This window comes from Astyanax mexicanus, chromosome 6, assembly GCF_023375975.1.
Source record: "Astyanax mexicanus isolate ESR-SI-001 chromosome 6, AstMex3_surface, whole genome shotgun sequence".
Taxonomy (NCBI): Eukaryota; Metazoa; Chordata; class Actinopteri; order Characiformes; family Acestrorhamphidae; genus Astyanax; species Astyanax mexicanus.
In genome coordinates, this window is record NC_064413.1 from 16,351,858 (window position 1) to 16,377,027 (window position 25,170).

Sequence of the window (25,170 nt, forward strand, 5' to 3'; positions counted from 1 at the left end):
ATTAGAGGAAAGTTCAGAGAGGTTAATAGGTCTCGATTTAGAGCATCATCGGTATAATCGGTTTTGTCTTGGGTGAACATTAATATATCTAACTGTAAGCGTTTAATTTTGGTAAGCAGGAGCAATTATAATATGCGTGAGTAAAGTTTGAAGTTATTACTCAACTGTCAGTTAGCTTTTATTATGTTCTTAAATCTTCTTGCTCTCAAAATCTAGTCTGTTCTGAATATATTCATGTTTAATATATATGGCCTGAATCTTTTCCACAAAGTTTGTTTGACCTGGCCTGGTTTTCTAGAAGTGACTTGCCAATAGTTTGCATCTTAATCACAAACACAGCAAGGTTTAGAAATGGCCTGTTGCCTGTAATGCCCGGCTCAGGCTACACGAATTTAGCTCGATTTTGACCCGTTTTGTCGGAGCCAACAAATTGCCAAATTTCAGTTTCGCGAGAGACAAAAGTTCCGTGTAGAGCAGTAATTTGACGTGAGCGATGCCGTCGGAGCGTCCGACGGAAAGACTAGCATGTTAGAATTTATTTTATCGCCTAGTTTGCTCCATTTTATCTCCACATGCTGCTCCTCAATGTGCTCCATGACTCTGACCAATAGTAAGACAGAGCGTTCTTTGACTAACAGATGTAAACACGGGAAAAGAAAGCTGGACAGTGCTCCTGCAGTTCACTGGACCAGCGAAAAGAGTAATCTAATAATTATCTAAAAATCTACTTAATCCATGAGGCACTGAAACCTAAGTAGCTACATCTTTACCATACCTCAAGTTCTCTCTGGAGTAAATTTACACAAAGCCCGTGACGTCCTCTTTGGGTCGCCCAGGAACGAACCCACAGTCGCTTTTTCCTCTTTTTTTTTTTTTTTTTTTTTTAAATAGATTTTCTGATCACAAAACGCTACTATCACACAAATCGCTTCTGTTAGTTTGACCACAAAAAAAAAAAAACAAGAAATAATCAGGATAGTATGACATTCATATATATCTACCTAATTCGTATCATATAAAGGATATGTAAAATATTTGATTTTAAAATCAAATTAATTTATATACACTGTCTAGATTAGTCAATTATTTTTGATATAGTTAAGTTGCAAATACTATACAACATGTTTATCTTAAGTCCTGTTTTTACAATTTTACAGCTTTTAATTTACTCAACTGGTTATTTCCAGTATTATAGGTTTAAAGAACACAGCACAAATTCATAGGAAGCAGCATAGAATGAAAGTAACTTGCTCTTACAGCCTGCAACACTAAGAACTGATGGCAACATACAGCTCTGGGAAAAATTAGTTTCTGAATCAGTTTCTCTGATTTTGCTATTTATAGGTATATGTTTAAAGAAAAATGAACATTGTTGATTTATTCTATAAACTACAGACAACATTTCTCCCAAATTCCAAATAAAATAGTTTCATTCAGAGCATTTATTTGCAGAATATGAGAAATGGCTGAAATAACAAAAAAGATGCAGAGCTTTCAGACCCCAAATAATGCAAAGAAAACAAGATCATATTCATAAAGTTTTAACCCTGGTTTTTAATCACAGTTTATATGCATCTTGGCATGTTCAGAAAAAAGGCTTCAGGAATCAATATTTTTTGTGCGTCTTGGCATTTTCTCCTCCACCAGTCTTGCACACTGCTTTTGGATAACTTTATGCCACTCCTGGTGCAGAAATTCTTGCAGTTTAGCTTAGTTTGATGGCTTGTGATCATCCATCTTCCTCTTGATTATATTCCAGAGGTTTTCAATTTGATAAAATCAAAGAAACTCATCAATTTAATTGGCTATTTTTTTCAGAGCTGTATATATAAAATACAAATGCACACCCCAAAGAAGGCTGCCTGGGGCTGGACAACACCACACTGACGGTAAAGAATGGAGGCAGACATGCCCAGCATGCAAATATATGATGCCAGGAATGCTTTACACAAAGTATTGTACAAACACCCTACAGGTCACAGTTTATTATTTAAACAGCACAGCTGACTTAATAATGTGCCCTTGTCTAGTAAAATTAAATGTCTGTAGATAATAAACTGTAGATAATCTTATAACCTTCACTATATGAAGAATAGAATTTGAAGAAGTATATTTGGTATATATTAACTGAGGAGCATACTGGTTTCGCCTTGAAAGACAAGACAACTGGAAAAACTAAATGTTTGAAATTCTTTGATATCATTTGGTGCCTCAGCAAACATTTATTATTTAAACATTAAAATAGTAGATGATCTGAATAAAACTAAAATCACTTTTTAAAGTCTGGTGCTTTTTATTACATAGAGCAGTTTTAGAGAGATTCCTCTGAGCAAGCCAGTAGCAACAGTGACATTGAAAATCCCCCACAGTTAAGGTAGGAAAAAATACATGAGAGCAGCTGAAATTCAGAAGATTCAGTTTCAGTAAACCCATTCTCCTCTGGTAGAAACTGAAAAACACAACAAATAAAAAACTTAAATGTAAAAGTTATTTAGCTTACCAGGTATAGAGAACTTTGTGAGTGGGTCCTGTGATGCTACGTGCCATTTTGATTAGGCAGTGAGTTTTTACTGTCTTTCCAAACACACACATTAGACAAAATCTCAGGTCAGACTATAAGGGTGTACTCACACTAGGCACGGTTCGGTTGAATTGCGCTGGAACACAGCTCTTCCCCCTCCCCACTCCCCCGCTGACCTGCACACACACTGCGTTTAAACAATCCGTGCCTGAGCACGCTTACCTCATTACTCACTGCTCAGTGGGCTTGCCGGTGTTGTGCCGAATTCAACACCCCCATCATGAAGAGCACCCTCTCTCTTGGGAGCGCGTCTTCTTGATAAAAACGGAGATAATCCACTTTAACTTACTTAGAAATAGGCACCAAAAGTTACGGTTATCTCAGCCACAGTTACATACAGTACATTGCGACTGAGAGGCCACTGATGTTTTTTTTTTCTTCCTCTGGTTGTTTAAGGCAAAACAATTCTACTTATTAGGCTTGTATGTGTGAAAACTAGATTTCCTCTCACATTTCATCACGTTGATATATACCATTAACCATTTAAGGCAGTGGGCTGAGCTCAGGTCATTGTAGTCAGTGTGTAAAATGTTTGTGTGTTGGTTTGTTCTACAGGGGGCAGAGACAGACGTGGTGGGCCGGTCCTCACCTTCCCTGCCCGCAGCAACCACGACAGAATACGACAGGAGGACCTCCGCCGCCTCATCGCCTACCTCGCAGGCATACCCAGGTATGAGTGTGTGTTTGTCTGTTTGTCTGAGCTCTTTGAGAAACATTTGAGAAGGTGATGATATTGATGATGAACAATTTGTCCTACCTTGGATGTGGGTGTAATTTTTGGCCAGAGGTGTTTGCCTGTTCATGAACAGTTCAATCCAGATGCCACTGTTGTTCGTCATTGCAATGCTCTGCACTGTCCACTGTGGGTGGCAATGGTAATGCTTTCTATCACATATTACTGATACAAGCTTGACACTGTTGATCGAGGACTGTTAAATGTCTGCACAGCTTTAGAAATGGGATGCATCATTCATCTCTTTACCCACTGTCATGCTTCACTTGAATTTTTGATTATTGAGGACACTAGCCAGTGTTCAACTTCACTCACAAGATAACACCTTATGATGGGATGTGATATACAGCTCTGGAGAAAATGACGAGACCACTTCAGTTTCTGAATCAGTTTCAGAAAACATGTTCATATTTATAAAGTTTTAAGAGTTCAGAAATCAATATTTTTCGTGCGTCTGGGCATGTTCTCCTCCACCAGTCTTACACACTGCTTTTGGATAACTTTATGCCACTACTGGTGTTCGGTTTGGTTTGATGGCTTGTGGATCATCCATCTTCCTTTTGATTATATTCCAGAGGTTTTCAGTTTGGTAAAATCAAAGAAACTCATAATTTTTAAGTGGTCTCATTTTTTTCTAGAGCTAGAGCTAAAAAAAACAGGCAGTTGAACTGGAAGCCCTGCTGCTTTCAAGGAAAACACTTAAATCTACTTGCCTCATAGTGACCACTAGGGTCCTTTAAATCTGGGTGGCTTTAGGTACGACACCCCCTTCCAAAACATACCCCTACCCCACATCCCTCTCTCCTATGGTGGACATTTGCCTTTGTAGGTCTACATCTGTTTAATCCGAGTTCCTGTTTCCTGTCATATTGGTGATTTCTGACTGGAATCATGGGTTTCTTGTACTATATCTATAATGCATTCAGATATAAAGTCAGGGATTCCCTGAGAAGAGACTCACACTTCATACAGCCCTTTCCCTGTGTCTGGATCTGCGGCAATGTAGCTTCCCAGCCTGCATTGATTTATCTCTGAGGCAAACACAGTGGCGCTCCACGTGAGCCTGTGTCTAGGGAACGTGTCGCAGTGGAAGCCACAGCCAGCACTGCATGATGTAGAACTTGATGTGGGTTAGTGTCTGCCCCGAGGTCCTTTCCAAACGCTGTTCCGGAGCGCTGTGATCCCTCATGATCCAGCTTCTCAGAACTATAGACTGCAGTATAGACAGATCAGAGATTGAGCTTAAGGGGAGTTGTAAAGAGGCTTGGCTAGTCCATAACCTTTGTGTGGGCTCGCGCAGCTATGCACTGAAGGGTTACAGCTGTTTTTGTTATGATTTTTGTGCACTTATGTGCTTTATGATAAAACATTTAAGAGACAGAGATGCTAAAAGGGATAATAGTGAACTAAATCATTTTTAGAACACTCAGAACACTATTGTTTTTGTTGCACATGGCCTGTAAAAATGCCTGACAAGATGGATTGAATTGGAGAATAATTATCACTTACATATATTTTCCTAGAAATCATCAGTGCGCCTCATAATCCAGTGCGCCGTATGCATGAATTTACCAATCAGGTTGTAAGAAGCAGTAAAGCCACTCTGCTGAAATACAGCGTTATAAAGGAGTCTCAGTTAAGCTCTCCAGCACCGAGGTTGAAGCAATATTAGCATTAGCTGCTAACTGTGCTAAGCACTAGCTCTGAGTATTATCAGCCTGTAATCTGCTGTTAACCCCAGCTAGCACTGCTGATGCAGAGTTAGCATTAGACACTAACTGCGCTAAGTGCTAGCTAGCTCTTTCTCCGTTCAGAGGTGAGTATTACCAGCCTGTAATCTGCTCCTAACCCCGGCTAGCACTGCTGATGCAGAGTTAGCATTAGCCGCTAACCATGCTAAGCTCTAGCTCTTTAGCCATTCAGAGACATGTATATCGGACTGCGTGTTTAACATGTTAAAATGAGCTACGTGGAACAAACCGCTAGCTAATATCACCCTGGCTTACCGGAACACTCAGGGTTCCTCAGTGTAGCTCTGTCAAGCAGCATTAGCCATTATCCACAGCTAGTGCTAGCAGTTAGCTGCTAATACTAATTCTGCTGCACCCAGTCTTAGTGGAAATCTGGAAATCTAAGCCTACTGTATATAATAAAAAAGTTTGACTCTAAAACTTTAATTTAGCTTAGCTTTACAGGTCTCGCCACTGGGTGGCTGAATTAGAAGAAAAACATGGCAACACCCCTGTTCCTTACTAATGTTGCTTAATGCGCCTTATAATTGTGTGCGCCTTATGTATGAAAATAGAGAAGAAAATAGATGTTCAATTCTGGCCTGCTTTTAAGCATTTAGATGAGATTGACTGCTGTCAGATAGCTAAAATTATTATTATTTTTTTTATTGTTCCACCCCTCATGGTGTGTTTATGTGGCTCACTTGGTTAGCCCTTCCGTTTATTTACAGTAAACTTAAATTTCCAATATTTCAATAGTGTGCTTAGCAGCAGTGCTAGTCACGGTTAGCAATGCTTAGCCCTAGTAAATCGCCATCCGATAGCCCGATATCGCCAGGGCGATATAAGCTAAAAGTTCATCCTGAAACTCCTGTATAACGCTGCACTTCAGCAGAGTGGCTTTACTGCTCCTTACAACCTGACTGGTAAAATTCATACATAATACACACTGGATTATAAGGCGCACTGATGATTTTTGGGAAAATGAAAGGATTTTAAGTGTGCCTTATAGTGCGAAAAATACAGAACTTAACTGAAAGACATATCAGACAAATCCTAATTTTGGAATAGTGTCCTCATTTGGAGATATGTCAACATTTTTAAATATCATGATATGCAGCATATGCACTGCTAAATAAAGCTACATTGTTTGCTGTTTGCCATTAAACCAAAACACACTGTATCACAAGACCCACATTTTATTTTCATTATGGAAGCCAGTGTGGATCAAAAACAAGTGCAACCAAGAAAAGTGCATTTGATATTGAATAGTGTCAGTAGTGCAGGAAATCAGAATTTTAACATTGAAAAAAAGTTTAAATAATTAATAATTTTGGCAGCATTGAGGGCCAGAGATGACAGAGACCCCTGAGATTGGAAAACAGAGCTGGGGTTCATAAGGATTGTTAGTCCAACATATCATGGGTCTGTAGAGAGACACTGTTCTGACTTAGGGTCTTTCTTCCTTTCTCTCTTTCTCTCTCTCTGTTGTCACAAACATCTTCCTTCCTTTCCTCCATCCTTCCTTTTTGCTTTAAATAACCCTCTCATTCCCTCATTGTTTTTCCCCTCTGCTTCTTCCTCTCTCTCTCTCTCTCTCTCTCTCTCTCTCTCTCTCTCTCTCTCTCTCTGGGAGAGGGAGGGCAGTGTGATTCAGATGTGCTGTTTTCACTCCTCTGTGAGAGTCAGAGCAGGCAGGAAGTGCAGCTGTGGATGTTAGAGCTCTCTCAGGTCCACAGCTCGGGAAGCTTAAGTCAGATCTACAGCTGTGTTATTGTCTTCTTCAGTAGGATGTGTTATTGTTTGTGCTGCAGCTGTAAGTAGGAAGTAAGGAGTTCTTTACTGACGGGGTTTCACTCTTATTTTCTGATATTATATCATATTTCTCATGTATTACTCTTGTTTTTGTTGTGGGGTACAGCGAGGAGGTCAGCAGACATGGCTTCACGGTCATCGTGGACATGCGCGGCTCCAAATGGGACTCCATCAAACCGCTTCTGAAAATCCTGCAGGAGTCCTTCCCTTCCTGCATCCACGTCGCGCTGATCATCAAACCTGACAACTTCTGGCAGAAGCAGAGGACCAACTTTGGCAGCTCCAAATTCGAATTTGAGGTGAGGCATCTTAAGTTTTAATGTATTATTCATGCGCAGAACCGTTTATTTAAGTGGAAAAGGTGGAGATGTGTCCGTGGCACTGTTCACTGAGTTGTAAACTGAAGTGAAAATGAGATTCTGTCAACATGTAAATTGAAAATAGCTATTTGTCAAGTTTTTAAAGTATAAAAATACCCAGAAAGTTTTGGAAAAGTCATAAAAGAATTTGCTCTACTAATCTTTATGTTTCAGTTTATCAATGGAGAAAATCTATTTTGAGTTAATTCAGTAATTTAGCCCTACACAATGGAGCTCTCAGGATCTGACACACATTTTATTGTTATAGATTGTGTGATTCATTTCAGACCTGCTGTTATCAATTTTTAATTGTAGTTTTAGTTGATTTTGTGGTTTTATTGTCCATGTCTGCACTGATGTTTTAAAAATTGTATGGTTATGAAAAAGTCATGAAAAAATCATGGAAATGTATTGGTTAAAACCTGCATGAACCCTGTGTCAAAGTGTTGAACTCAGAGACTCAGAGACAGTTAACCAAACTTTATAACTTCAATGGTTTATATATAAATATACTGTAACCACACACATTTATTAAGTTCTTTTTAGTGTTTAATGTAATAATATATTTGACAGCTAAACAGCTATATACAGTTTGGGCATCCCTAGTGAAATTAAGTATATATATATATATATATATATATATATATATATATATATATATATATATATATATATATATATATATATACAAAAAAAATTAGACAATGTTAAACTGCATGGTGAAAAAAAATGTTTATTTGAAAAGAACAGAAAATGCCGTGTATAAGTTGGTTTGATATGGATGATTTTTTTACACTAATTCTGAACTACAAAATCAACAGATTTTATAATTTGAGTAACTTTTACATAGGAATTGTGTTAATCAAATGAATTTAATATTATTTGGAGTCTGATGAAGAAATAAAGACAATGTAGAGAGGCTTAGGTTGAGCAGATGAGCAGCACTGGTTTCTCATGTAAGCGTGACTCGTTTCTACCTCTGAAGTGATCGTTTTATACAGCACCACAAGAATAATATAATAATATTTTTTTATAATTATTGGCACCTATTTAAATTTACTGATATTTTAAACATTATTTCATTGTTTTAACTCCAGATGAGCGTGTTTGTGTTGACACAGCCGCTGTACTTTATTGTCATTGTTGTATATTATAAGTTTGATATATAGATTTAACTGATGTGTTTTTTTTTTTTTTTTTTTTTTTTTAATATAAGCTAACCAAAACAGGAATTATAAAACAGTTCAATTCCTTATACCCAAAACTGTTACAGAAACTACAGAAACGTAAGGCTTTTGGGCCTTAAAGAATAAGGAAGCTAACTAAAACATTGCAAGCTAAAAGGTTAAAGCTAAGGAAGCAAGTAGGTATTTGTGCTAGGCTTAATGCTAACGCTAGCCCAGTGACTTTAGCCATCTCTTTTCTTAGGGGTATATGTTCAAAAAAAAGCTCAAAAGTAAGTTTTCATGTGCACTCTTATTTCCACCTGACAGTTTTCCTGGGTGGTTTCCAGCTGTTTTACCTTTTTTTGTAGATTGTAACCAAAAAACACTTATTGCTTCATGCATTTCAGTTTTTTTTTTTTTTTTAATATCAGTATTACATTGAAAAAAAAAATAGTTATATTAGTGGTGTGAATCTCTTAAAAATGTATTATAATCACGATTCTCTTTTTTGATGCTGCTAGTTCTCTGTATTTTTGAGAGAGGGACAGTAATAATAGTGTAGTGTGGTTTAGGTCAGGCAGACGTAAAGATGTTTTTTTTACTGTATTATACAGTGGCTTGCAAAAGTATTCATACCCCTTGAACTTTTCTACATTTTTCACCTTATAACCACAAACTTAAGTGTATTTTATTGAGATTTTAAAGGAATGAACAAACACAAAGTATGGCATACGTGTGAAGTAGAACGAAAATAATACATGGTTTTCAAAATTTTCATAAAAAAAAAAAAAAAAATCTGAAATGTGTGACATGCAAAAGTATTCAGGCCCTTTAGTCTGAGATTTTTGTGCGTGCTCTTCACTTGTGCATGTCAGGGTGCTGTTGCGTTTTTTTTTTTTTTGGAAATAAATCGCATTCAAAATGTAAACTGCATAGCAGGCTTCATACTACAGTATGGTCATTTTTAATATAATTTTATTTCAAATTCTTGTACCATTTTATACCAGTTTACACCGCCAATTACCAACCCACTCATTAGGACTCCCCCTATCACTAGTGACTCGGTTCCAATACATACTGAGCTCTCTCAGGGCTCCGGTAGCTGATGGCAAGCTGCATGAACAGGATTCGAATGAGTGATCTCCTGATCATTGTGGCAGCACCTTAGTCCGCTGGACCATCTGCTTTTTTTTATATATCTTGTATATCTTGTATGAAAAGTTTCTCAGTGGCACCTGTACAGTACTGTATATTTTTCCAGTCCAGACCGAACATTTGTTTACAGATTTTATTTTATTTCTTTATCCCAACTGCTGCGTGTTTTTTATCATGGGAACGTTTTATAACAGAATTTTAGTTTCTTAAACAGTCGCTCTGCTAATCTGAATTTAAGTTTTTTTTTTTCTAACACCAGTGATGATACAGACTAACACAGATGAACGCCAGGCTTATTTTCATAACCCAGTTCTTGGACCGCAGTTGTGTTTCCTCGAGAGAAGGCAGATATGCACAGATGATCGCTTTCTGGAACATTCTCGGCTCTGGTGAGAAACTGGAGCTGTTAAAATTAGTGCTGCCCTATTTAAGCAAAGACGCAAGATGGATTGAGCCGCAGCTTCAACCAATCAGGTTAAGGGTCGGCCTGCAGATTGCCTGTTCTCTGGTTAAACTTCACAGCACAACATGCAATTTTTAAAACTTGCGTGATAAGTGAATATTGCTGCCTTACAGTCAGTTAAGCATTTATTATCACTTTATAGCAATCCTAGCAGCTGAACCGTTACTTGGTAATGCTCTTTCTCCACAGTTTTTTTTTTTTTGTATTCCTGCCTCTGTACACCACATCAGTGGATTAGTGGATTAGAAAGATGTGATTGAAGTGAAGACGTAGCAAGTTTTTTTTATGATTATTATTATTATTTTTATTATTATTTCCATTCTATTTCCACAGTCTTTAAAGTAACTGGACAAACTAAAATAAATATAATATATAATTTAATAAGCATTTTTATTACTCACTTTAAGCTGTTGCTTGTTTGTGAGTCTTTCTGCTTTCAGTTTTGTCTCTTTTATGGTATTGTTTGGGTTCATCCTATCATTTTTTCAACATTTGACTGAATCCAGCTCTGAACAGTTCAGAATCCTCATGTTAATTCAGTGCCATAACACTGCCTCCACCATGTTTAACAGATGATGTGGATGATCTGATCTTAAATCTTTCATTTTTCTTTTTTATACTGCTCTCTTTCCATTAATAAGAAACTAATCTTGGTTTCATCGCTGTCCTCAATTTGTTTTCTCTCCAGCCTATTCATGGCCTTCCTTACTTGCATCATCCCCCCCCTTTTTTGTACTGCATATCAAGAGTTTATGTGAACGCATAGCTATGCTACTTATGGGTGGGCGATACGGGCCTAAAATGATTTCACGATATTTCATGGTATTTTCGCGATAATGATACTCTTGGCGATATGATAAAACAAACAAAAAATATTTCAAGAATACACTACTGCAACAAAATTAAAATTAAATTTTATTATTGCATACAGTACGATATGATATGGCACACCCCTAAATGAGATATTAAAAAATAATACAAGTATTTTATCAGATTCGTAACAGAAGCCAATGATCCAGAATGTCATGATGCTAATAATACACTCCAAATATCTTCATATATCCAGGATTAAAGTAAAATGAATGATACTGGACAGATATAATCTGTCTCTAGTAGATATATAATGGTATATAAGAAAAGTGTGAAATTTTCTTTTGCTAAAAACAACAAAAAAAAGTTGTGCCATGATATGATATGGCTCATCCCTAATGCTACTCATTTTTCTTATTATTTTGTCATTAAGCAATAATTGAAAAAATATGAGCCTGAATGTACATATCAAAGTGTTTTAACATTTTAATTCTATTAAAAAAAGTGCATAACCTATAACTGTAGATTCAAATCACACTCTTATGTGTGGACCACTCCCAAATCTCATTCTTAGAGCCGGGAGTTGTTACACATGTGTCCACTGTTGTCTCTGACAACATGACCTGTGTGGAACTTTCTGGAATGTGCTCTGGCACCCTGTGAGTAAAGCATTGGAAGTAAGTGATCTGACAGGGAACACATTCTTGGTGCAAACAAGCTTTAATTGTGTTGTTATTAAAAACGCTGTTCCTGGACTGACTGTGGAAACCTCCCACTGAGAGAAAGATAACAGGAAAATGTGTTGTGCTAATATTGCACCCCAAAAATGTTCCCTCGTTGTGGGCTGCATCATTTTTAAGTTCTTTTTTACTGCAATTTTTCTTTTAAGAAATGGCTTGAACACTAACACCTTTTTATGTATGTTAACATACTGATACTACCAAGAGTGATACAAGTCAGGAAACATCTTTTTCCTTCTCAAGCTAAGCTGGTAATAATGTTTGTGCCCCCTTGTGTCTGCGTGGACCCTTCTACTGATTTTTTTGAAGGGTGTAGTAATGAGTCTGTTAGCAAAGTCGCAGGACAATCTAAACTAATCAGATTCATGATTTTCACTACGGGGGCGGGGCCATGGCTGTCTAACCCTTTCTCAGCTTTCTGATTAAGGGGCTACACGCATTGGTTAGTCGTAAAACGGCGCTCAAGCTGGATTAGTTCAATAGTTGGGTATTGGGTATATCATGGAATTGCAACTGAAAATGTGACAGATATTGTGTCACATCATAATAAATAGCCTTTTTAAAGGCTGCCCTTCAATGTGAAACTAATTCACAATAATAGGCTGTCTGACTGGTGAGTTTTTTTGTGTGCTTAATGTTTTGGCTTCTCTGGCCTCCTGTAGACATACAATTGACTGATCTTTGTTGAACAGCTGTGCTTGTTGGCATTGATTAAGCATTTGGTTACTGCACACCACTGTATTTTACCCACATAGACGTGAGGTTATGATGGTGACATTCCCAATGCTGTGGTAAGGAGAGCAATGTTCTAACCAGAGCTTTGAAAATCCTTAAAGATGAAATTAATGACTAAAGGAATGAATAATGTTCTTATGCCCTTCTCTTTTCTCCCTCTCAGACCATCATGGTGTCCTTGGATGGTCTGTCAAAAATGGTGGACCCCTCTCAGCTGACGGCCGACTTCGATGGCAGCCTGGACTACAACCATGAGGAGTGGATTGAGGTGCGCGTGGCCTTCGAGGAGTTCACGGGCAACGCTGCACGGGTGCTCTCCCGCCTGGAGGAGCTGCAGGACCTGGTGTCTCAGCGAGAGCTTCCTGCTGATCTGGACGGAGCGCGGCGCAGCATGGAGGAGCACGCCTCTCTGAAGAAGCGCGTCACCAAAGCTCCGGTGGAGGAGCTGGATGCCGAGGGCCAGCGACTGCTGCAGCGCATCCAGTGCGGAGACCGGGGACGTGGAGACGTACAGGGACTGTCTCCCAAAGTCTCTGCACTGCTGGACAAACTCCACGCCACCCGCCAGCACCTGCACCAGTCCTGGCACATGCGCAAACTCAAGCTGGACCAGTGCTTCCAGCTCCGGCTCTTCGAGCAAGATGCCGAAAAGGTGAGGGGGGTAGGATTTGGCAGTGGAGAGGATTGGTTGAAAAATGTTGTGAGAAATGGTTGATATTTGAGAAATTAACTGTAGTGCGTATTTTTCACACTATAAGGCGCAGTGGATTGTAAGGCACACCATCAATGAACCTCTATTTTCTGGTCTATTTTCATACATAAGGCGCATTGAATTATAAAGCGCATTATGCAACACTAGTGCAGAACATGTGTGTCGCCATGTTTTCCTTCTAATTCAGCAGGTCTGGTCAAGCAAATCTAAGTGAACAAAACTGTAATTCTAAAAAAAAAAGTTTGTAAAGATTGTAAAGTGCTGGATGTTAAATCTACAAAGATTTCTCTCCAGAAATCTGTTTATTTGGGTGAGTAAAGCACTTCCATTTATTTACAGTAAGCTTAGATTTCCAGATTTCCACTATGGCTGGGTGCAGCAGCATTAGAATTCGAGGAACCTTAAGTGTGCTTTACTGCTTTTTACAGCCTACACCAGATTATAAGGCACCTGGCACTGAACCTGACATACAGTAGATGTCAATAATTTTGTCATATTGGTTCCAAATTTAATTAAAAAAAGTTGTAAATGCCATGACCATGAATTAGGGTTAGGCGATATGGATCAAAAATAATATCCCAATATTTTTTCACTGAATAATATACTGTTATTTTTATTAATATATTTTCATTTCATAAAGTAATATCATACATAGTATAGTTGCGTAGCCTAGTGGTACTAGCAGCATTTTGTCATCAATAACTAAAAGGCAAGATTCAGATTATGCTGATTAATTACACATTACATTACATTACATTTGGCAGACGCTTTTGTCCAAAGCGACTTACAATAGTGAAGTACAAAAGTAATAGAAGTTAAAGTTCAAAACACCTTATGGGGATAGGGCTTGAAGGAGGTTGAAGGGAAATAATGTGATAGAGGAGAGAAGGAGGGGAAGAAGGAAGAGAGGTTAGGAGTTCAGGAGTTTATTAAAGATAGTGAGAGACGCTCCTGATCTGGTAGTAGAAGGTAGTTAGTTAGAGGTTTGGCAAAGCGAGGCGACGTTCATTGGACGAGCGCAGCGGCCGGGAGGTGGCGTAAGCCTTCAGGAGTAATCAGTGCAGGTAGGAAGGAGCCTGTTCTGTCATCATCTTGTAGGCGATTGTAGCAGCTTTGAATTTGATACGAGCAGCAACTGGTAGCCAATGGAGCTCAATGAGCAGCGGGGTGACATGTGCCCGTTTTGGCTGGTTGAAGACCAGACGTGCTGCTGCATTCTGGATCATCTGGAGTGGTTTTACTACACAGGTCGGGAGGCCACACACACACACTCTTTAAGTAAATGCAAACCAATGGAAAATAAAAATAAATAAACTGCACAGTTGAATGTTGCCGTGACAGGGCTTTCTACAACCTAAGCCTCTGATTGGCTAACAAGTGATTAATAAAAATAGAAAAAAGTGTAAAGATGGCTGCTGAACTATGATCTGTAGTTTCTGGATTCCAGAGCTCAGTTTCACTAGTTGGAATGTGTCACATCTCAAATCATTGCAAACTGGATGTTAGGGACCACCAGGAGTCTGCAGGTCACTTATTAGGGGGAGCTAACTTTAATTAGTGGTTGAGGATGGTGTTAATATTAGTATTAAATGAATGTGAATGATGACACTGAGCATGACACTGAATATGCCATCAGACATGAACTTGTATTGTGTCCCATGATTTTTGCCATGTCCTTGACCTGCAGGGTAATTGTGTGGGGTCTTCTGCGTTGATTGTAGATGTGATTTGCTTGTCTGTTCGCATGGACAGTTCTAGCCAAGCACTGCCAGTGACTCTCATTACCACCCGCTGTGCTCTTGACAGTGGGGGGTAATGGCTTCTGTGATGTGTTCTCAGTACACATGTGACACTGTGGATTAAGCAATTTTAGATTCCTGTTGACCCCCACTATCAGGCCTCACTCAGACCTCCACAATCCACATTACAGATCAGCTGATATCACCTGACAACTTACTCACATTACTGTATACAGGTTGATTTTATTAATTTTCTGATATTTTAATACTTACCATATTAAATATTTAACCTTTAATTTTCCCTAAAATTATCAGTGTGCCAGTCAGGTTGTAAGGAGCAGTAAAGCCACTCCACTGAAGTACAGAGTTATACAGGAGTTTCAGTTTAGTTCTCCAGCATTGCGACTGGAGCAATATTAGCATTAGCCGCTAACCGTACTAAGAGCTAGCTCTTTCCCCGTTCAGAGTTGAGTATTATCGGCCTGTAGCCTGCTGCTAACCTTAGCTATCACTGCTGGAGCAGCATAAGCGTTACCTGCTAACCGCGCTAGCCTTTCAGAGGTGAGTATCAACAACAAGCTAAATGGAATAAACTGCTAGCTAATATCACCCTGGCTTAACAAAACACTCAGGGGTCCTCAGTGTAGCTAATTGCTAGTTCGCTAGTGGTTAGCCCCTAATGCTAATGCTAAAGCCTTAATGCTGGAGAAATTCGGGAATCTAAGCTTACTGTAAATAAACAGAAGCGCTTTAGTCACCCACATAATCAGTTTTCAGAAGATAAATCTGTGTAGATTAACATCCAGTGCTCGTTTGACTATTTAGTACAGTTTTATTTACTTAGCTTAGCTTTGCTTAACTTAGTCACCTCCAAGAAGGAAAACATGGCGACACCCCTGTTCCTTATTAGTGATACATAACATGCTTTATTATCCAGTGCGCCTTTTGTATAATAATAGACCAGAAAATAGACGTTCATTGATAGTGCGCCTTTAAATATGCTGTGCCTTATAGTATGAAAAATACAGTATATATGTATTTAATATTTATGTACAAATACATGTTGTTGATACACATACCACTATAGTTCTCTTTCTAAGCTTTATGGTCTTTTGTGATGTATTCTCAGTACACATGTGACACTGTGGATTAAGTAATAGATCGATTGCTGCTGACCCCCACTATCAGGCCTCACTTAGACCTCCACAATTCACATTACAGATCAGCTGATATCACCTCACAGCTTACTCTGCTTACTGTATACAGGTTGATTTTATTAATTCTAGTTCTAGTGACATTCATTTTTGTACCAGCTATTTTTTTTTCTGGAATATTGTTTCTGATATTTGAATACTTACTATATTAAATCCTCTTAATTTTCCCCAAAATCATCAGTGCACCTTTTAATCCAGTGCGTCACATGCCACTATGGTTCTCCTGTCTTTTTTTGCCATCCTATAGATGTTTGACTGGATTGTGCACAACAAGGGCCTGTTCCTGACCAGCTACACAGAGATTGGAGCCAACCACCAGCACGTGCTGGAGCTGCAGACCCAGCACAATCACTTCGCAATGAACTGCATGGTAAGAGCAGCGCGGCACCCAGTGGGGCAGCACTCATATCTCTCCCCCAGGCGGGCATTGTTATTCGCTGCACTGTGCTCTGCGGTTACATCACAGCAAATTACTCTGTGTGTGTGTGTGTGTGTGCCGTTACACGTGAGTGCCTCGTACCACTCACTCAGGAAACACAAATACACTAGGGCTGCAGGATGTGAGGAAAATGCTGCGCTGCACTTTTATTACTGTGCAAAATATTCAAATTAATTTTCTATCAAGTTCTACATTGACTAAATTGCCTCATATCATGCCTGTATTTATCCAGCAGTAGAACATCATTGATCAATACAGAACTGTAGGAATATTGTTTTATATACTATACTTTTAATATATTACAATTACCTAATGATCTGAAATGAGGTTGTCGTGCAATTATGCAAATCTATTCAGAGCCTGCTGAGTGGGAGGCATAAGTGTTAAACTGTGCAGTTGGCACGGCATTTTGGTAACAGTGCTGCCCTCCTCACGGCAGACTGATGCTTGATTCCGCATTATATGATGAGAGTTCTTAGATAAGACGTTTAGAAGACGATTCATTTTAGCCATTAATAAGCCAAAGTTGCTCTGTACACTAAGTAAATGTAAACAACGCATTAATACAGATAACATAATATGATAAAATGCATCCAAACCTATATTAAGACAACAAAACCTGTATTAATGTTTTTATTTAAAAAGGGCTGATTATAGTAAAGAAAAAACTTGGGTATGTAAAGACTTTTTAGAAGTTGTAAAATGTATACAATACTGTGCAGTGAGTTTTAGCAAACAGTAAAGGGTCTTTTCTTGACAGTATGTTTGTAAATATAGAAATTGTAAACAATATACCAGCATGAGAAGTACAAAATTGGGTCATACATGCAAAAAACTGCAAAAAAAAAAAAGAAAAAAAAAGGGCAACGCAAAAGGAGAGTCAATATACAAAAATAGGTCGGCAACAGTAAACAAATGATATAGAGGGCAAGGCAAGAGAGAAGTCAAAAAAAAAAAAAAAAGGTCGTAACAAAGGAAAACAAGAAAAGAAACACATCATAGAAACGCTAGCAAACTAGATTCAATACTCTGCGAAGAGCTAAGGAAACAGAGGGGTAGTTATACTAAAACAAAGCAGGTATGAGCAATCAGAAGCTAGGAGAGCGTGAACGTCATAGTGTCACATGATCAGCAGAATCAGGAAGGTCCAGTGTGAGTGCATGCTGGGAATTGGAGTTTTTGTTGTGTGAATCAGAGTTTAGAGCAGGCATATTGACGATGTCAGGACTAACATGCGCCTTATATCATTCAACTGGTCACTTCTGTTGAAATCTGGTTATAAATACGTGTATATAAAATTCAAAATATACTGCTGAAGAAAATATATTGCATCGTCAGTTTTGTTTGTACTGTGCAGCCTTAGAATGTTCAGTTTTTGACATGATATAACTATATTGCTCATTGTTACCGATTATTTGAATTGATAGCTGCTAGAGACATATAAAAACAGTGCATTGATATCTCCTTCATGTTTTTTTTTTTTTTTTTTTAATGTGAGATAACGTGACAAACAAATCACTTACAGATCAAATTATAAATGAATAAATGAATACTAAAAATAATGCAGTACAAATTAGATTGAATTTGATCAAAAGAACAAAGAACACTCGAGTGGATTGCCTTTAAATGTAAAGTAGGGATGAGTGACCCTGCATTTAAACAGTTGTAGACAAGGGTATTCTTTATATACATTCTCTAAAAATGGAAAACGTTTTCCAGATTTACACTTAAGAATCAGGTTTTATTTGAGTATTATTAGTGTTAAGAGGTATTTATTTGGGTATTTTATAGAAAACCTAAAAGCATTATTATAAAAAAGGGCAACAGGGAAAGTTGAGTTGTACCCAGTTATAATAATGAACAAACATAAAACACTGATACAAAATAATCATTAAAAACAACTTATGTTCATGTCTTTCTTAAATGGTTGATGATACACTGGTTCATTTCATCTTAACAGGGTTCGTACGGGTGCTTGAAATCCTGGAAAATGCTTGAATTTTAACGTTCTGTCTTTTCAGGCCTGGAAAGTGCTGGAATTTTGGAGAAAGTGCTTGAAAATGCTTGAAATTGTAACTGTATTTACTTTACTACAAATAACTATCTGACTAAATAAGTTTGCTTAAGGAAAAACTTGCAGAGTATAAAACACAAACACAAGTCTGGTTGTATTTACGTAAATATAATACTATCTCTTGCAGTGTGACAAAAAACAAATCAGTAATTTTGAGTATATGTATGTATAAATGCTCTCAACTCATTCTAAATTTGACATACTACAGTAACTGTTTAATTAAATGAATAAGGTGAAGAACATTGGTATTTAAATTGTGTGAAACTGACACCAATAATTGCATAATTCTTTTATATAAATTTTATTGAAGTTTTTTTTTACAGGAAAACAGTACATACAAAATATTTCAGTCATGTTTCATCATTACATCCTTGTTACATACATTAATAAAAATGAAAAATAAAATACAGGTTACAATTTCATACTATGTCCTTTTACAAAATTCAAAATATTTAAAAATAACTGTATTTCCAAATAACATCATTCAAACATTTTTCTGAATCTTTTCTTCTTTTTTTAATATCAACCAGAGCTTGTTTTAAAACGCAGAGACCTGGAATTACACAATTATCCATAGCAATCTTACGTCGTGTCATGCCTGACCCTGTTTCCTGTCTGTCCTCGTGCCTGTGTTGTCCCACGTGACCCGTGCCCCTGTGTTCTGCCTGTGATTTTCCATTACCTCATGTCTCATTTGTAGCTCCACCCCTTCCCCAGGTGTTTCCACTCCCAGTGTGTTTCCTGTTTAGTTAAATAGACTTCCTCTGTCACTTGTCCTCTGTCGGTCTTTGCACTGTCTCCTGTTGTTTGTCTCTTTCTCTGCGTTTCTTAGATTCTTAGTGTTTCCTTGTTCCTCGTAGCCGTTAGCTCTCTTCCCTTGTTATTTTGTTCCTAGTTTAGTAGTTATTCCCTGTTTAAGTTCTTAGCTCTGTTTAGTTTCTTGTCTACTCCCTTGCCCTGTCTAGCTTTAGTTATTAGTTTATTTCTTTGTTTATCTACTCCTGCTTTGTTTGTTAGTTATTATCTATCTAGTTTAGTTCCTTATTGTTTTCCTCGTTTGTTTTTGTCAGCCTCCCTATTTGTTTGTAGTATATATTCATCTTCCTGTTTATTCTGTTATTTTCTAGTTCCCTGTGTTTTCCCTAGTTTATTCCCTTGCCCTGTTTTGTTTATCCTGCCTAGTTTTATAGTCTCCCCGTTTGTTTATCTTTAGTATGTCTTGTTTGTTTGTTAGTTTTAGCTCGCCTCTGTTTCTTGTTTTTCTTTGTTTCTTGTTTACTTGTTTATTTGTTTTTATATATATGTATGTTTATTAAATTATTCGTTTCATCCCTACCTGCACTTGTGTCCGCCTCCACGTCTCCCTGCCTGGGTCATCCGTGACACGTTGAGTTTTCCACATTTTATTTTTAACAATACATACCCATAACCATACGAAATCTATTTGGGATCTAGAGAGGTTTTCTTTACAAATTCCGTATTTTATGGTTTTTAAGTCGAAAGTTATTTTAAAATTAAAAATCTTTTCAGAAAAATCCCAGATCAGTTTTGATCTATGGCGTTCAAGAATTAAATGATCTATTGTTTCTTCTGCATGGCAATCTGGTATAGGACAAGTCGGGCTGTCCACGTTATAGTTCCATTTTAGCAATCTTTTAACAGGTAGTCTTTCATTTGCTATTAAACAGGCAGTATCTTTTATATTTTCTGTTAGATTAGAGCTCGTAAGATTTTTTATAGTTTTTTCAGTTTCTAAATTATTTAAACCTTTATAACTAGCTATTTCGCCTTAATCGGCTTCTTGTATTATTTTATATATATATTCTTATTTGTTTCAGTAATCCAGTTTATTTTAAGGTGTTTATATTTATTTATAAAGTCTAAATAAATTAATTTAAAATAAGGGATGGAATTTCGTTTTAGACCACGCTTTCTTACCCACTGAATTGCATAATTCTTGCTATTTACTTATTAGACTTTTTTTTTCTCAGTAGCATAGTCACTGTGAAGTGTGGATAATAGTTTTGTAATATATATATATATATATAATCACTGAATGTCAGTTTTGAGATATCACCATTATAATTAATTTACCACAACTGAAAGGAGCTGGAAAAACTTAAAAATGGGCTTAGAAAGTGCTTGAAAACTGCTTGCCTTGTAAAAGGTGAATGAACCCTGTCTTAATATTTGTTAAATTTCCGCCTTAAAGAAGCTCTATTTTCTCTGGACTCTAGAGCTGGCTACAGTACGCTGCTGTGCAGCCGCTGGGTATTGACAGCAGGTCAATAGATGTTTTATGAGAACGTCAATGCTCGTATGTTACTGTGCTGAAGCCTGGTTATAGCTACCCCCATAACCACGCTCTAGCACTCCACGAGCCTCATGGGTTAATGGAGCTGGAGAGCAATATTAGACCTGTATGGGTTAAAGTGATTCTGTGTCCACTCAGTCACACTGGATAATAAAGAGAGAGAGCAGTTAAAACACCATCTCCTCCTGCTAACGGCTTATTACACACAGCAGATCCATACGCAATCTTCCATCACTGCTGTCTATTGATCAGTTCTATAGATCAGTGAACCGTGGATTGCAGTTCTTATGCTTCAATCATTTGAGACGTCAGTCTCTCCACATAAATGCAGGTTCCACAACCTGTGCTGCATGCTGGGATTACATCCATGAGAGTGCAGGAGTTTTATCATTTAGTTATTAATTACAAAGCGTGTTATGTGTGTGTTTAATATACGCTGATCTTGATTTTGCCCATTATTAATTTCTAAGCAAGTGGAGCCCATTAACATGAATAAGTCAGTGTGTTGACTGTTATATAAAAAGGATATTCCAATTCCAGTATTTGAATATTCTTAATAGTTAAAGATTCACTTTCCTTAAAAAAAGAGTGTAACTGCATTATTTTGCTTATACATCTCTGGAAAAATATATAAGAGAGCACTTAAAAATGATGAGTTTCTTTAATTTTACAAAATTAAAAAAAAAAAAAAAACTCTGGAATATAATCAAGAGGAAGATGGATGATCACAAACCAACAAACCAAGCTGAACTGCTTGAATTTTTGCACCAGGAGTAAAGGCATAAAGTTATCCAAAAGCAGTGTGTAAGACTGGTGGAGGAGAACATGCCAAGATGCATGAAAACTTGATTTCTGAAGTCTTAAAACTTTCTTTGCATTATTTGAGGTCTGAAAGCTCTTCATCCGTTTTGTTATTTTAGCCATTTCTCATTTTCTGCAGATAAATGCTCTAAATGACAATATTTATATTTGAAATTTGGGAGAGATGTTGTTTATAGTTTCTAGAATAAAACAACAATGTTCATGTTACTCAAACATAGAACTATAAATAACAAAATCAGAGAAACTGATTCAGAAACTGAAGTGGTCTCTTAATTTTTTTTTCCAGGACTGTATATATATATATATATATATATTTAAATATAATATCCAACACGTATATGCATGTTATGTCAATAAAGCCTTCCTTATGTCTTATGTCATGTTATAAGCACTGGCATAAGCTATTGAATAATATATTGAAGTATTGCTTTATACACGCACTATTCAATCAATCAGCCTTTATTTCCACTCGGTAAATACATTGAGGGTAACCTTCGTTTTCAATGCAGCCGAGCATACATTAAAGGGATTGAAGATTATAAACAAGCAAACAATGTAAGCTTTAATTAAATCAAAACAAATGAAAATAAAAGGATATGTAGACAGGCTAAAATATAGAGCAATAAAACAAAGCGATTAATAGAATAGAATAGATAGAATAATAAAATGTAAACAAAGTAAATAAAATGACTAAACTAATCACAATTGTAAAAAAGTAAATGAACTAAAAACTATTAACTAAAAACTAAAATAAATAATAAGTAAAAAAACAATAAAAAAATAAAAAAAATAAATGAAATAAAAAGGTAAAAGGCCAAAAGTAAAAGTAGTAATAAAACAAATAAAAGGATAAAATAAATAAAATAAAAGTGCTAAAAGGTAAAACATATAATTTGATAATTAAAAAGACAAAATAATTAAAATAAATAACAAGGTAAAAGAAAAACTCAACTAAAACAGTTACAGGCTATCTGAAGGTGGTTAGATATTAAAAGTTTAAAATGATTTAGAGACACCAGTAAACTGAGTTTTTCAGTTTTCTGTTTTGTTTTAGAGTTTCCAGTGCTTATGAATGTGTAATGAAGCTCCTTTGTAGGTACACTTCAAATAGAGTATTACTTTTTCCCACTTTGTCAGAGAGATGAAACAATGTTTCTCCTCTTACCTTTTGGCTCGGCTTCGATAGTGTAATGTGATATATACATGTATATATATATATGTGTATGTGAGTGTGTGAGCGTAAGAAGCTGAGGTATGCAAGGGCCTTCCTCACTGTTGACTTTACATTCTACATACGTTTTCCATTAATCTGTGAGCGTGGTCTCTGAGCACCCCCTCTGCCCCCCCCCCCTCTCTGTGAGGAAGCCCCTGCAGTAATGGAGCTGCTCTCTTTAATGCCCTACAGATGGATCTGGAGATTCATGCAGGGCTTTTAAGATTGGTGGTCCCATAGCTGTGGTCAAAGAATGGATATTGGTGGCCTGCCAGTCTACATGATGTAGTCGACTGAAGGGAATACTCCCGTGATATATCTGGAAGACCACCCAGATGTGATGTTGGGATTGAGTTTCAACATATATGCACCAGTGTATTGCTTTATAATTGATTTGTTTTAGCCAGGAAAGAGGTGTCGGATTAGAACAGCCCCCCTGTGCTCGAGATTTTAGTGTTTTCCTGATCTGCTCCTGTGATTTTTAACTTTATGAAGGGCTTGGCAATGAGTTAGTGAGTTCACTCAGGGGTAAGTCCTGGTTTTATGGTTTTCATGATCATGTACACTCTTGGTCTGTTTTATTAGAAGTAGATATATTTTTGTTGCACAACTTGCCATCAACTCTCTACCGTATTCATTAGAAATGCACTGAATATTTGGCAACTCAAGGTTAGCAAAATACACATTTTACTTCACTTCACAATTATTAAGTGATAAAACTGAATAATTCATAGCAAACAGTGACTTCATTTATTTAAATCATATTGCGATTGGTTGTTAATGTTTTGACCTTTTTCAGCAGTGTCCAGTTTCTCCTCCCAACCCTAGAATAGTAAAAAAAAAAAAAAAGAGACCTCTTAAAAATGATGAGTTTCTTGAATTTGACCAAATTGAAAACCTCTGGAATATTATCAAGAGGAAGATGGATGATCACAAGCCAATAAACCAAACTAAACTGCTTTAATTTTTGCACCAGAAGTGATATAAGGTTATCCAAAAGCAGTGTGTAAGACTGGTGGAGGAGAACATGCTAAAATGCATGAAAACTGGGATTAAAATTCAGGGTTTTTTCCACCAAATATTGATTTCTGAACTTTTAAAACTTTATAAATATGAACATTTTCTTTTCATTTTTTAAAGTCTGAAAGCTTTGCATCTTTTTTTGTGATTTCAGCCATTTCTCATTTTTTGCAAGAAAAAATGCTTTAAATAACAATAGATTTATTTGGAATTTGGGAGAAATGTTGTCTGTAGTTTACAGATTAAAATAACAATGTTCATTTTACTCAAAGATAAACCTATAAATAGCAAAATCAGAGAAACTGATTCAGAAACTGAAATGGTCTCTGAAGCTTTAGTTCTCCTTCCGGTAACATTAGTGTGTAATTTAGCTTGTTGCTTAGATTAGCTAGCTCATCGCTAAGGTTAGCTAGCTCGTCACTAATGGTAGTTCTCTCCCCGGTAGCATTAGTATTTAAGTTAGCTCATCGCTAAGGTCAGCTAGCTCTTTGTTAGCTTTAGTTGTTACTCCAGAAACATTAGTGTGTAATTTAGCTTGTTGCTAAGGTTAGCTAGCATATTTAAATTAATTGAACTGTTTAAATTAATTGTTTATGTTCAGTAACGATAAAAAAAAATGTTCAGTTTCTAATGAACTTCACTTCAGACAGAGGTCTCTTACTCAGCCCGTCTCGTCCACAGTCCACTACACCCCCAGACCGAGACAAGTCCGATTCCAAACATGATCGAGTCCAAGACGAGATAGAGAACACTTTACTACTTCTACTTAAGTGTGTAATTTAAAGAAAACTTCAACTTCTACTCAAATCACTTTTTTGATAGAGCTCTTTTACTTTTACTCAAGTCTGGGTCTCTAATACTTTTTACACCTTTGGTCACTAGAATAGCACTGCTGAAGTAAATGTATGTCTTGTTCTATACTGTCTTTTAAGCAGCATTAGCATCCATTTAGCTATCGTATCACACAGGCCTGTCTCTCATGGCCAGTTGTGTTTTGCAGCTGCAGCTGTTGTAAATTAACATGATAATGAGGTAAAAGAGGCTGGTTATTAAATATATTCTTGAGCTCGTGTACAATGCACACACTGGCGAGCACATGGTGAAAGGATCTGGGCTAATTATTTGGTTTCTGCTGGTGCATGGCATGGCTCCTCAGGGCAGAACTGAAGGTGTGTGTAATTCAGCAGCTCTTCTTGCAGGCGCTGCAGTGATTTGTGAATTGTGTGCACGTTGTTTTGTTCATTTGTAATTTCGAGGATTGATGATAATTTATTTATTGACGATGCTATTGGGGATACCAAAATGCAGTGTTCTCATATATAAAGAGGGTGTGTCC

General features: G+C 37.0%; 1 protein-coding gene across 5 annotated transcripts in view; it reads left to right on the forward strand.

The window, feature by feature from the left end:
* triob (trio Rho guanine nucleotide exchange factor b) overlaps positions 1-25,170 on the forward strand; it is a 274,443-nt gene that overhangs the window by 84,280 nt on the left and 164,993 nt on the right. For 4 of the 5 annotated variants that reach the window (XM_049480847.1, XM_049480843.1, XM_049480844.1 and 1 more), the window contains 4 exons: positions 3,137-3,251; positions 6,966-7,158; positions 12,451-12,939; positions 16,200-16,322. In XM_049480847.1, coding sequence (XP_049336804.1) covers positions 3,137-3,251; positions 6,966-7,158; positions 12,451-12,939; positions 16,200-16,322 — 920 coding nt within the window. Of the gene's footprint in view, positions 1-3,136; positions 3,252-6,740; positions 6,872-6,965; positions 7,159-12,450; positions 12,940-16,199; positions 16,323-25,170 lie in introns of those variants that run through there. The other variant, XM_049480846.1, reaches the window with a different exon arrangement.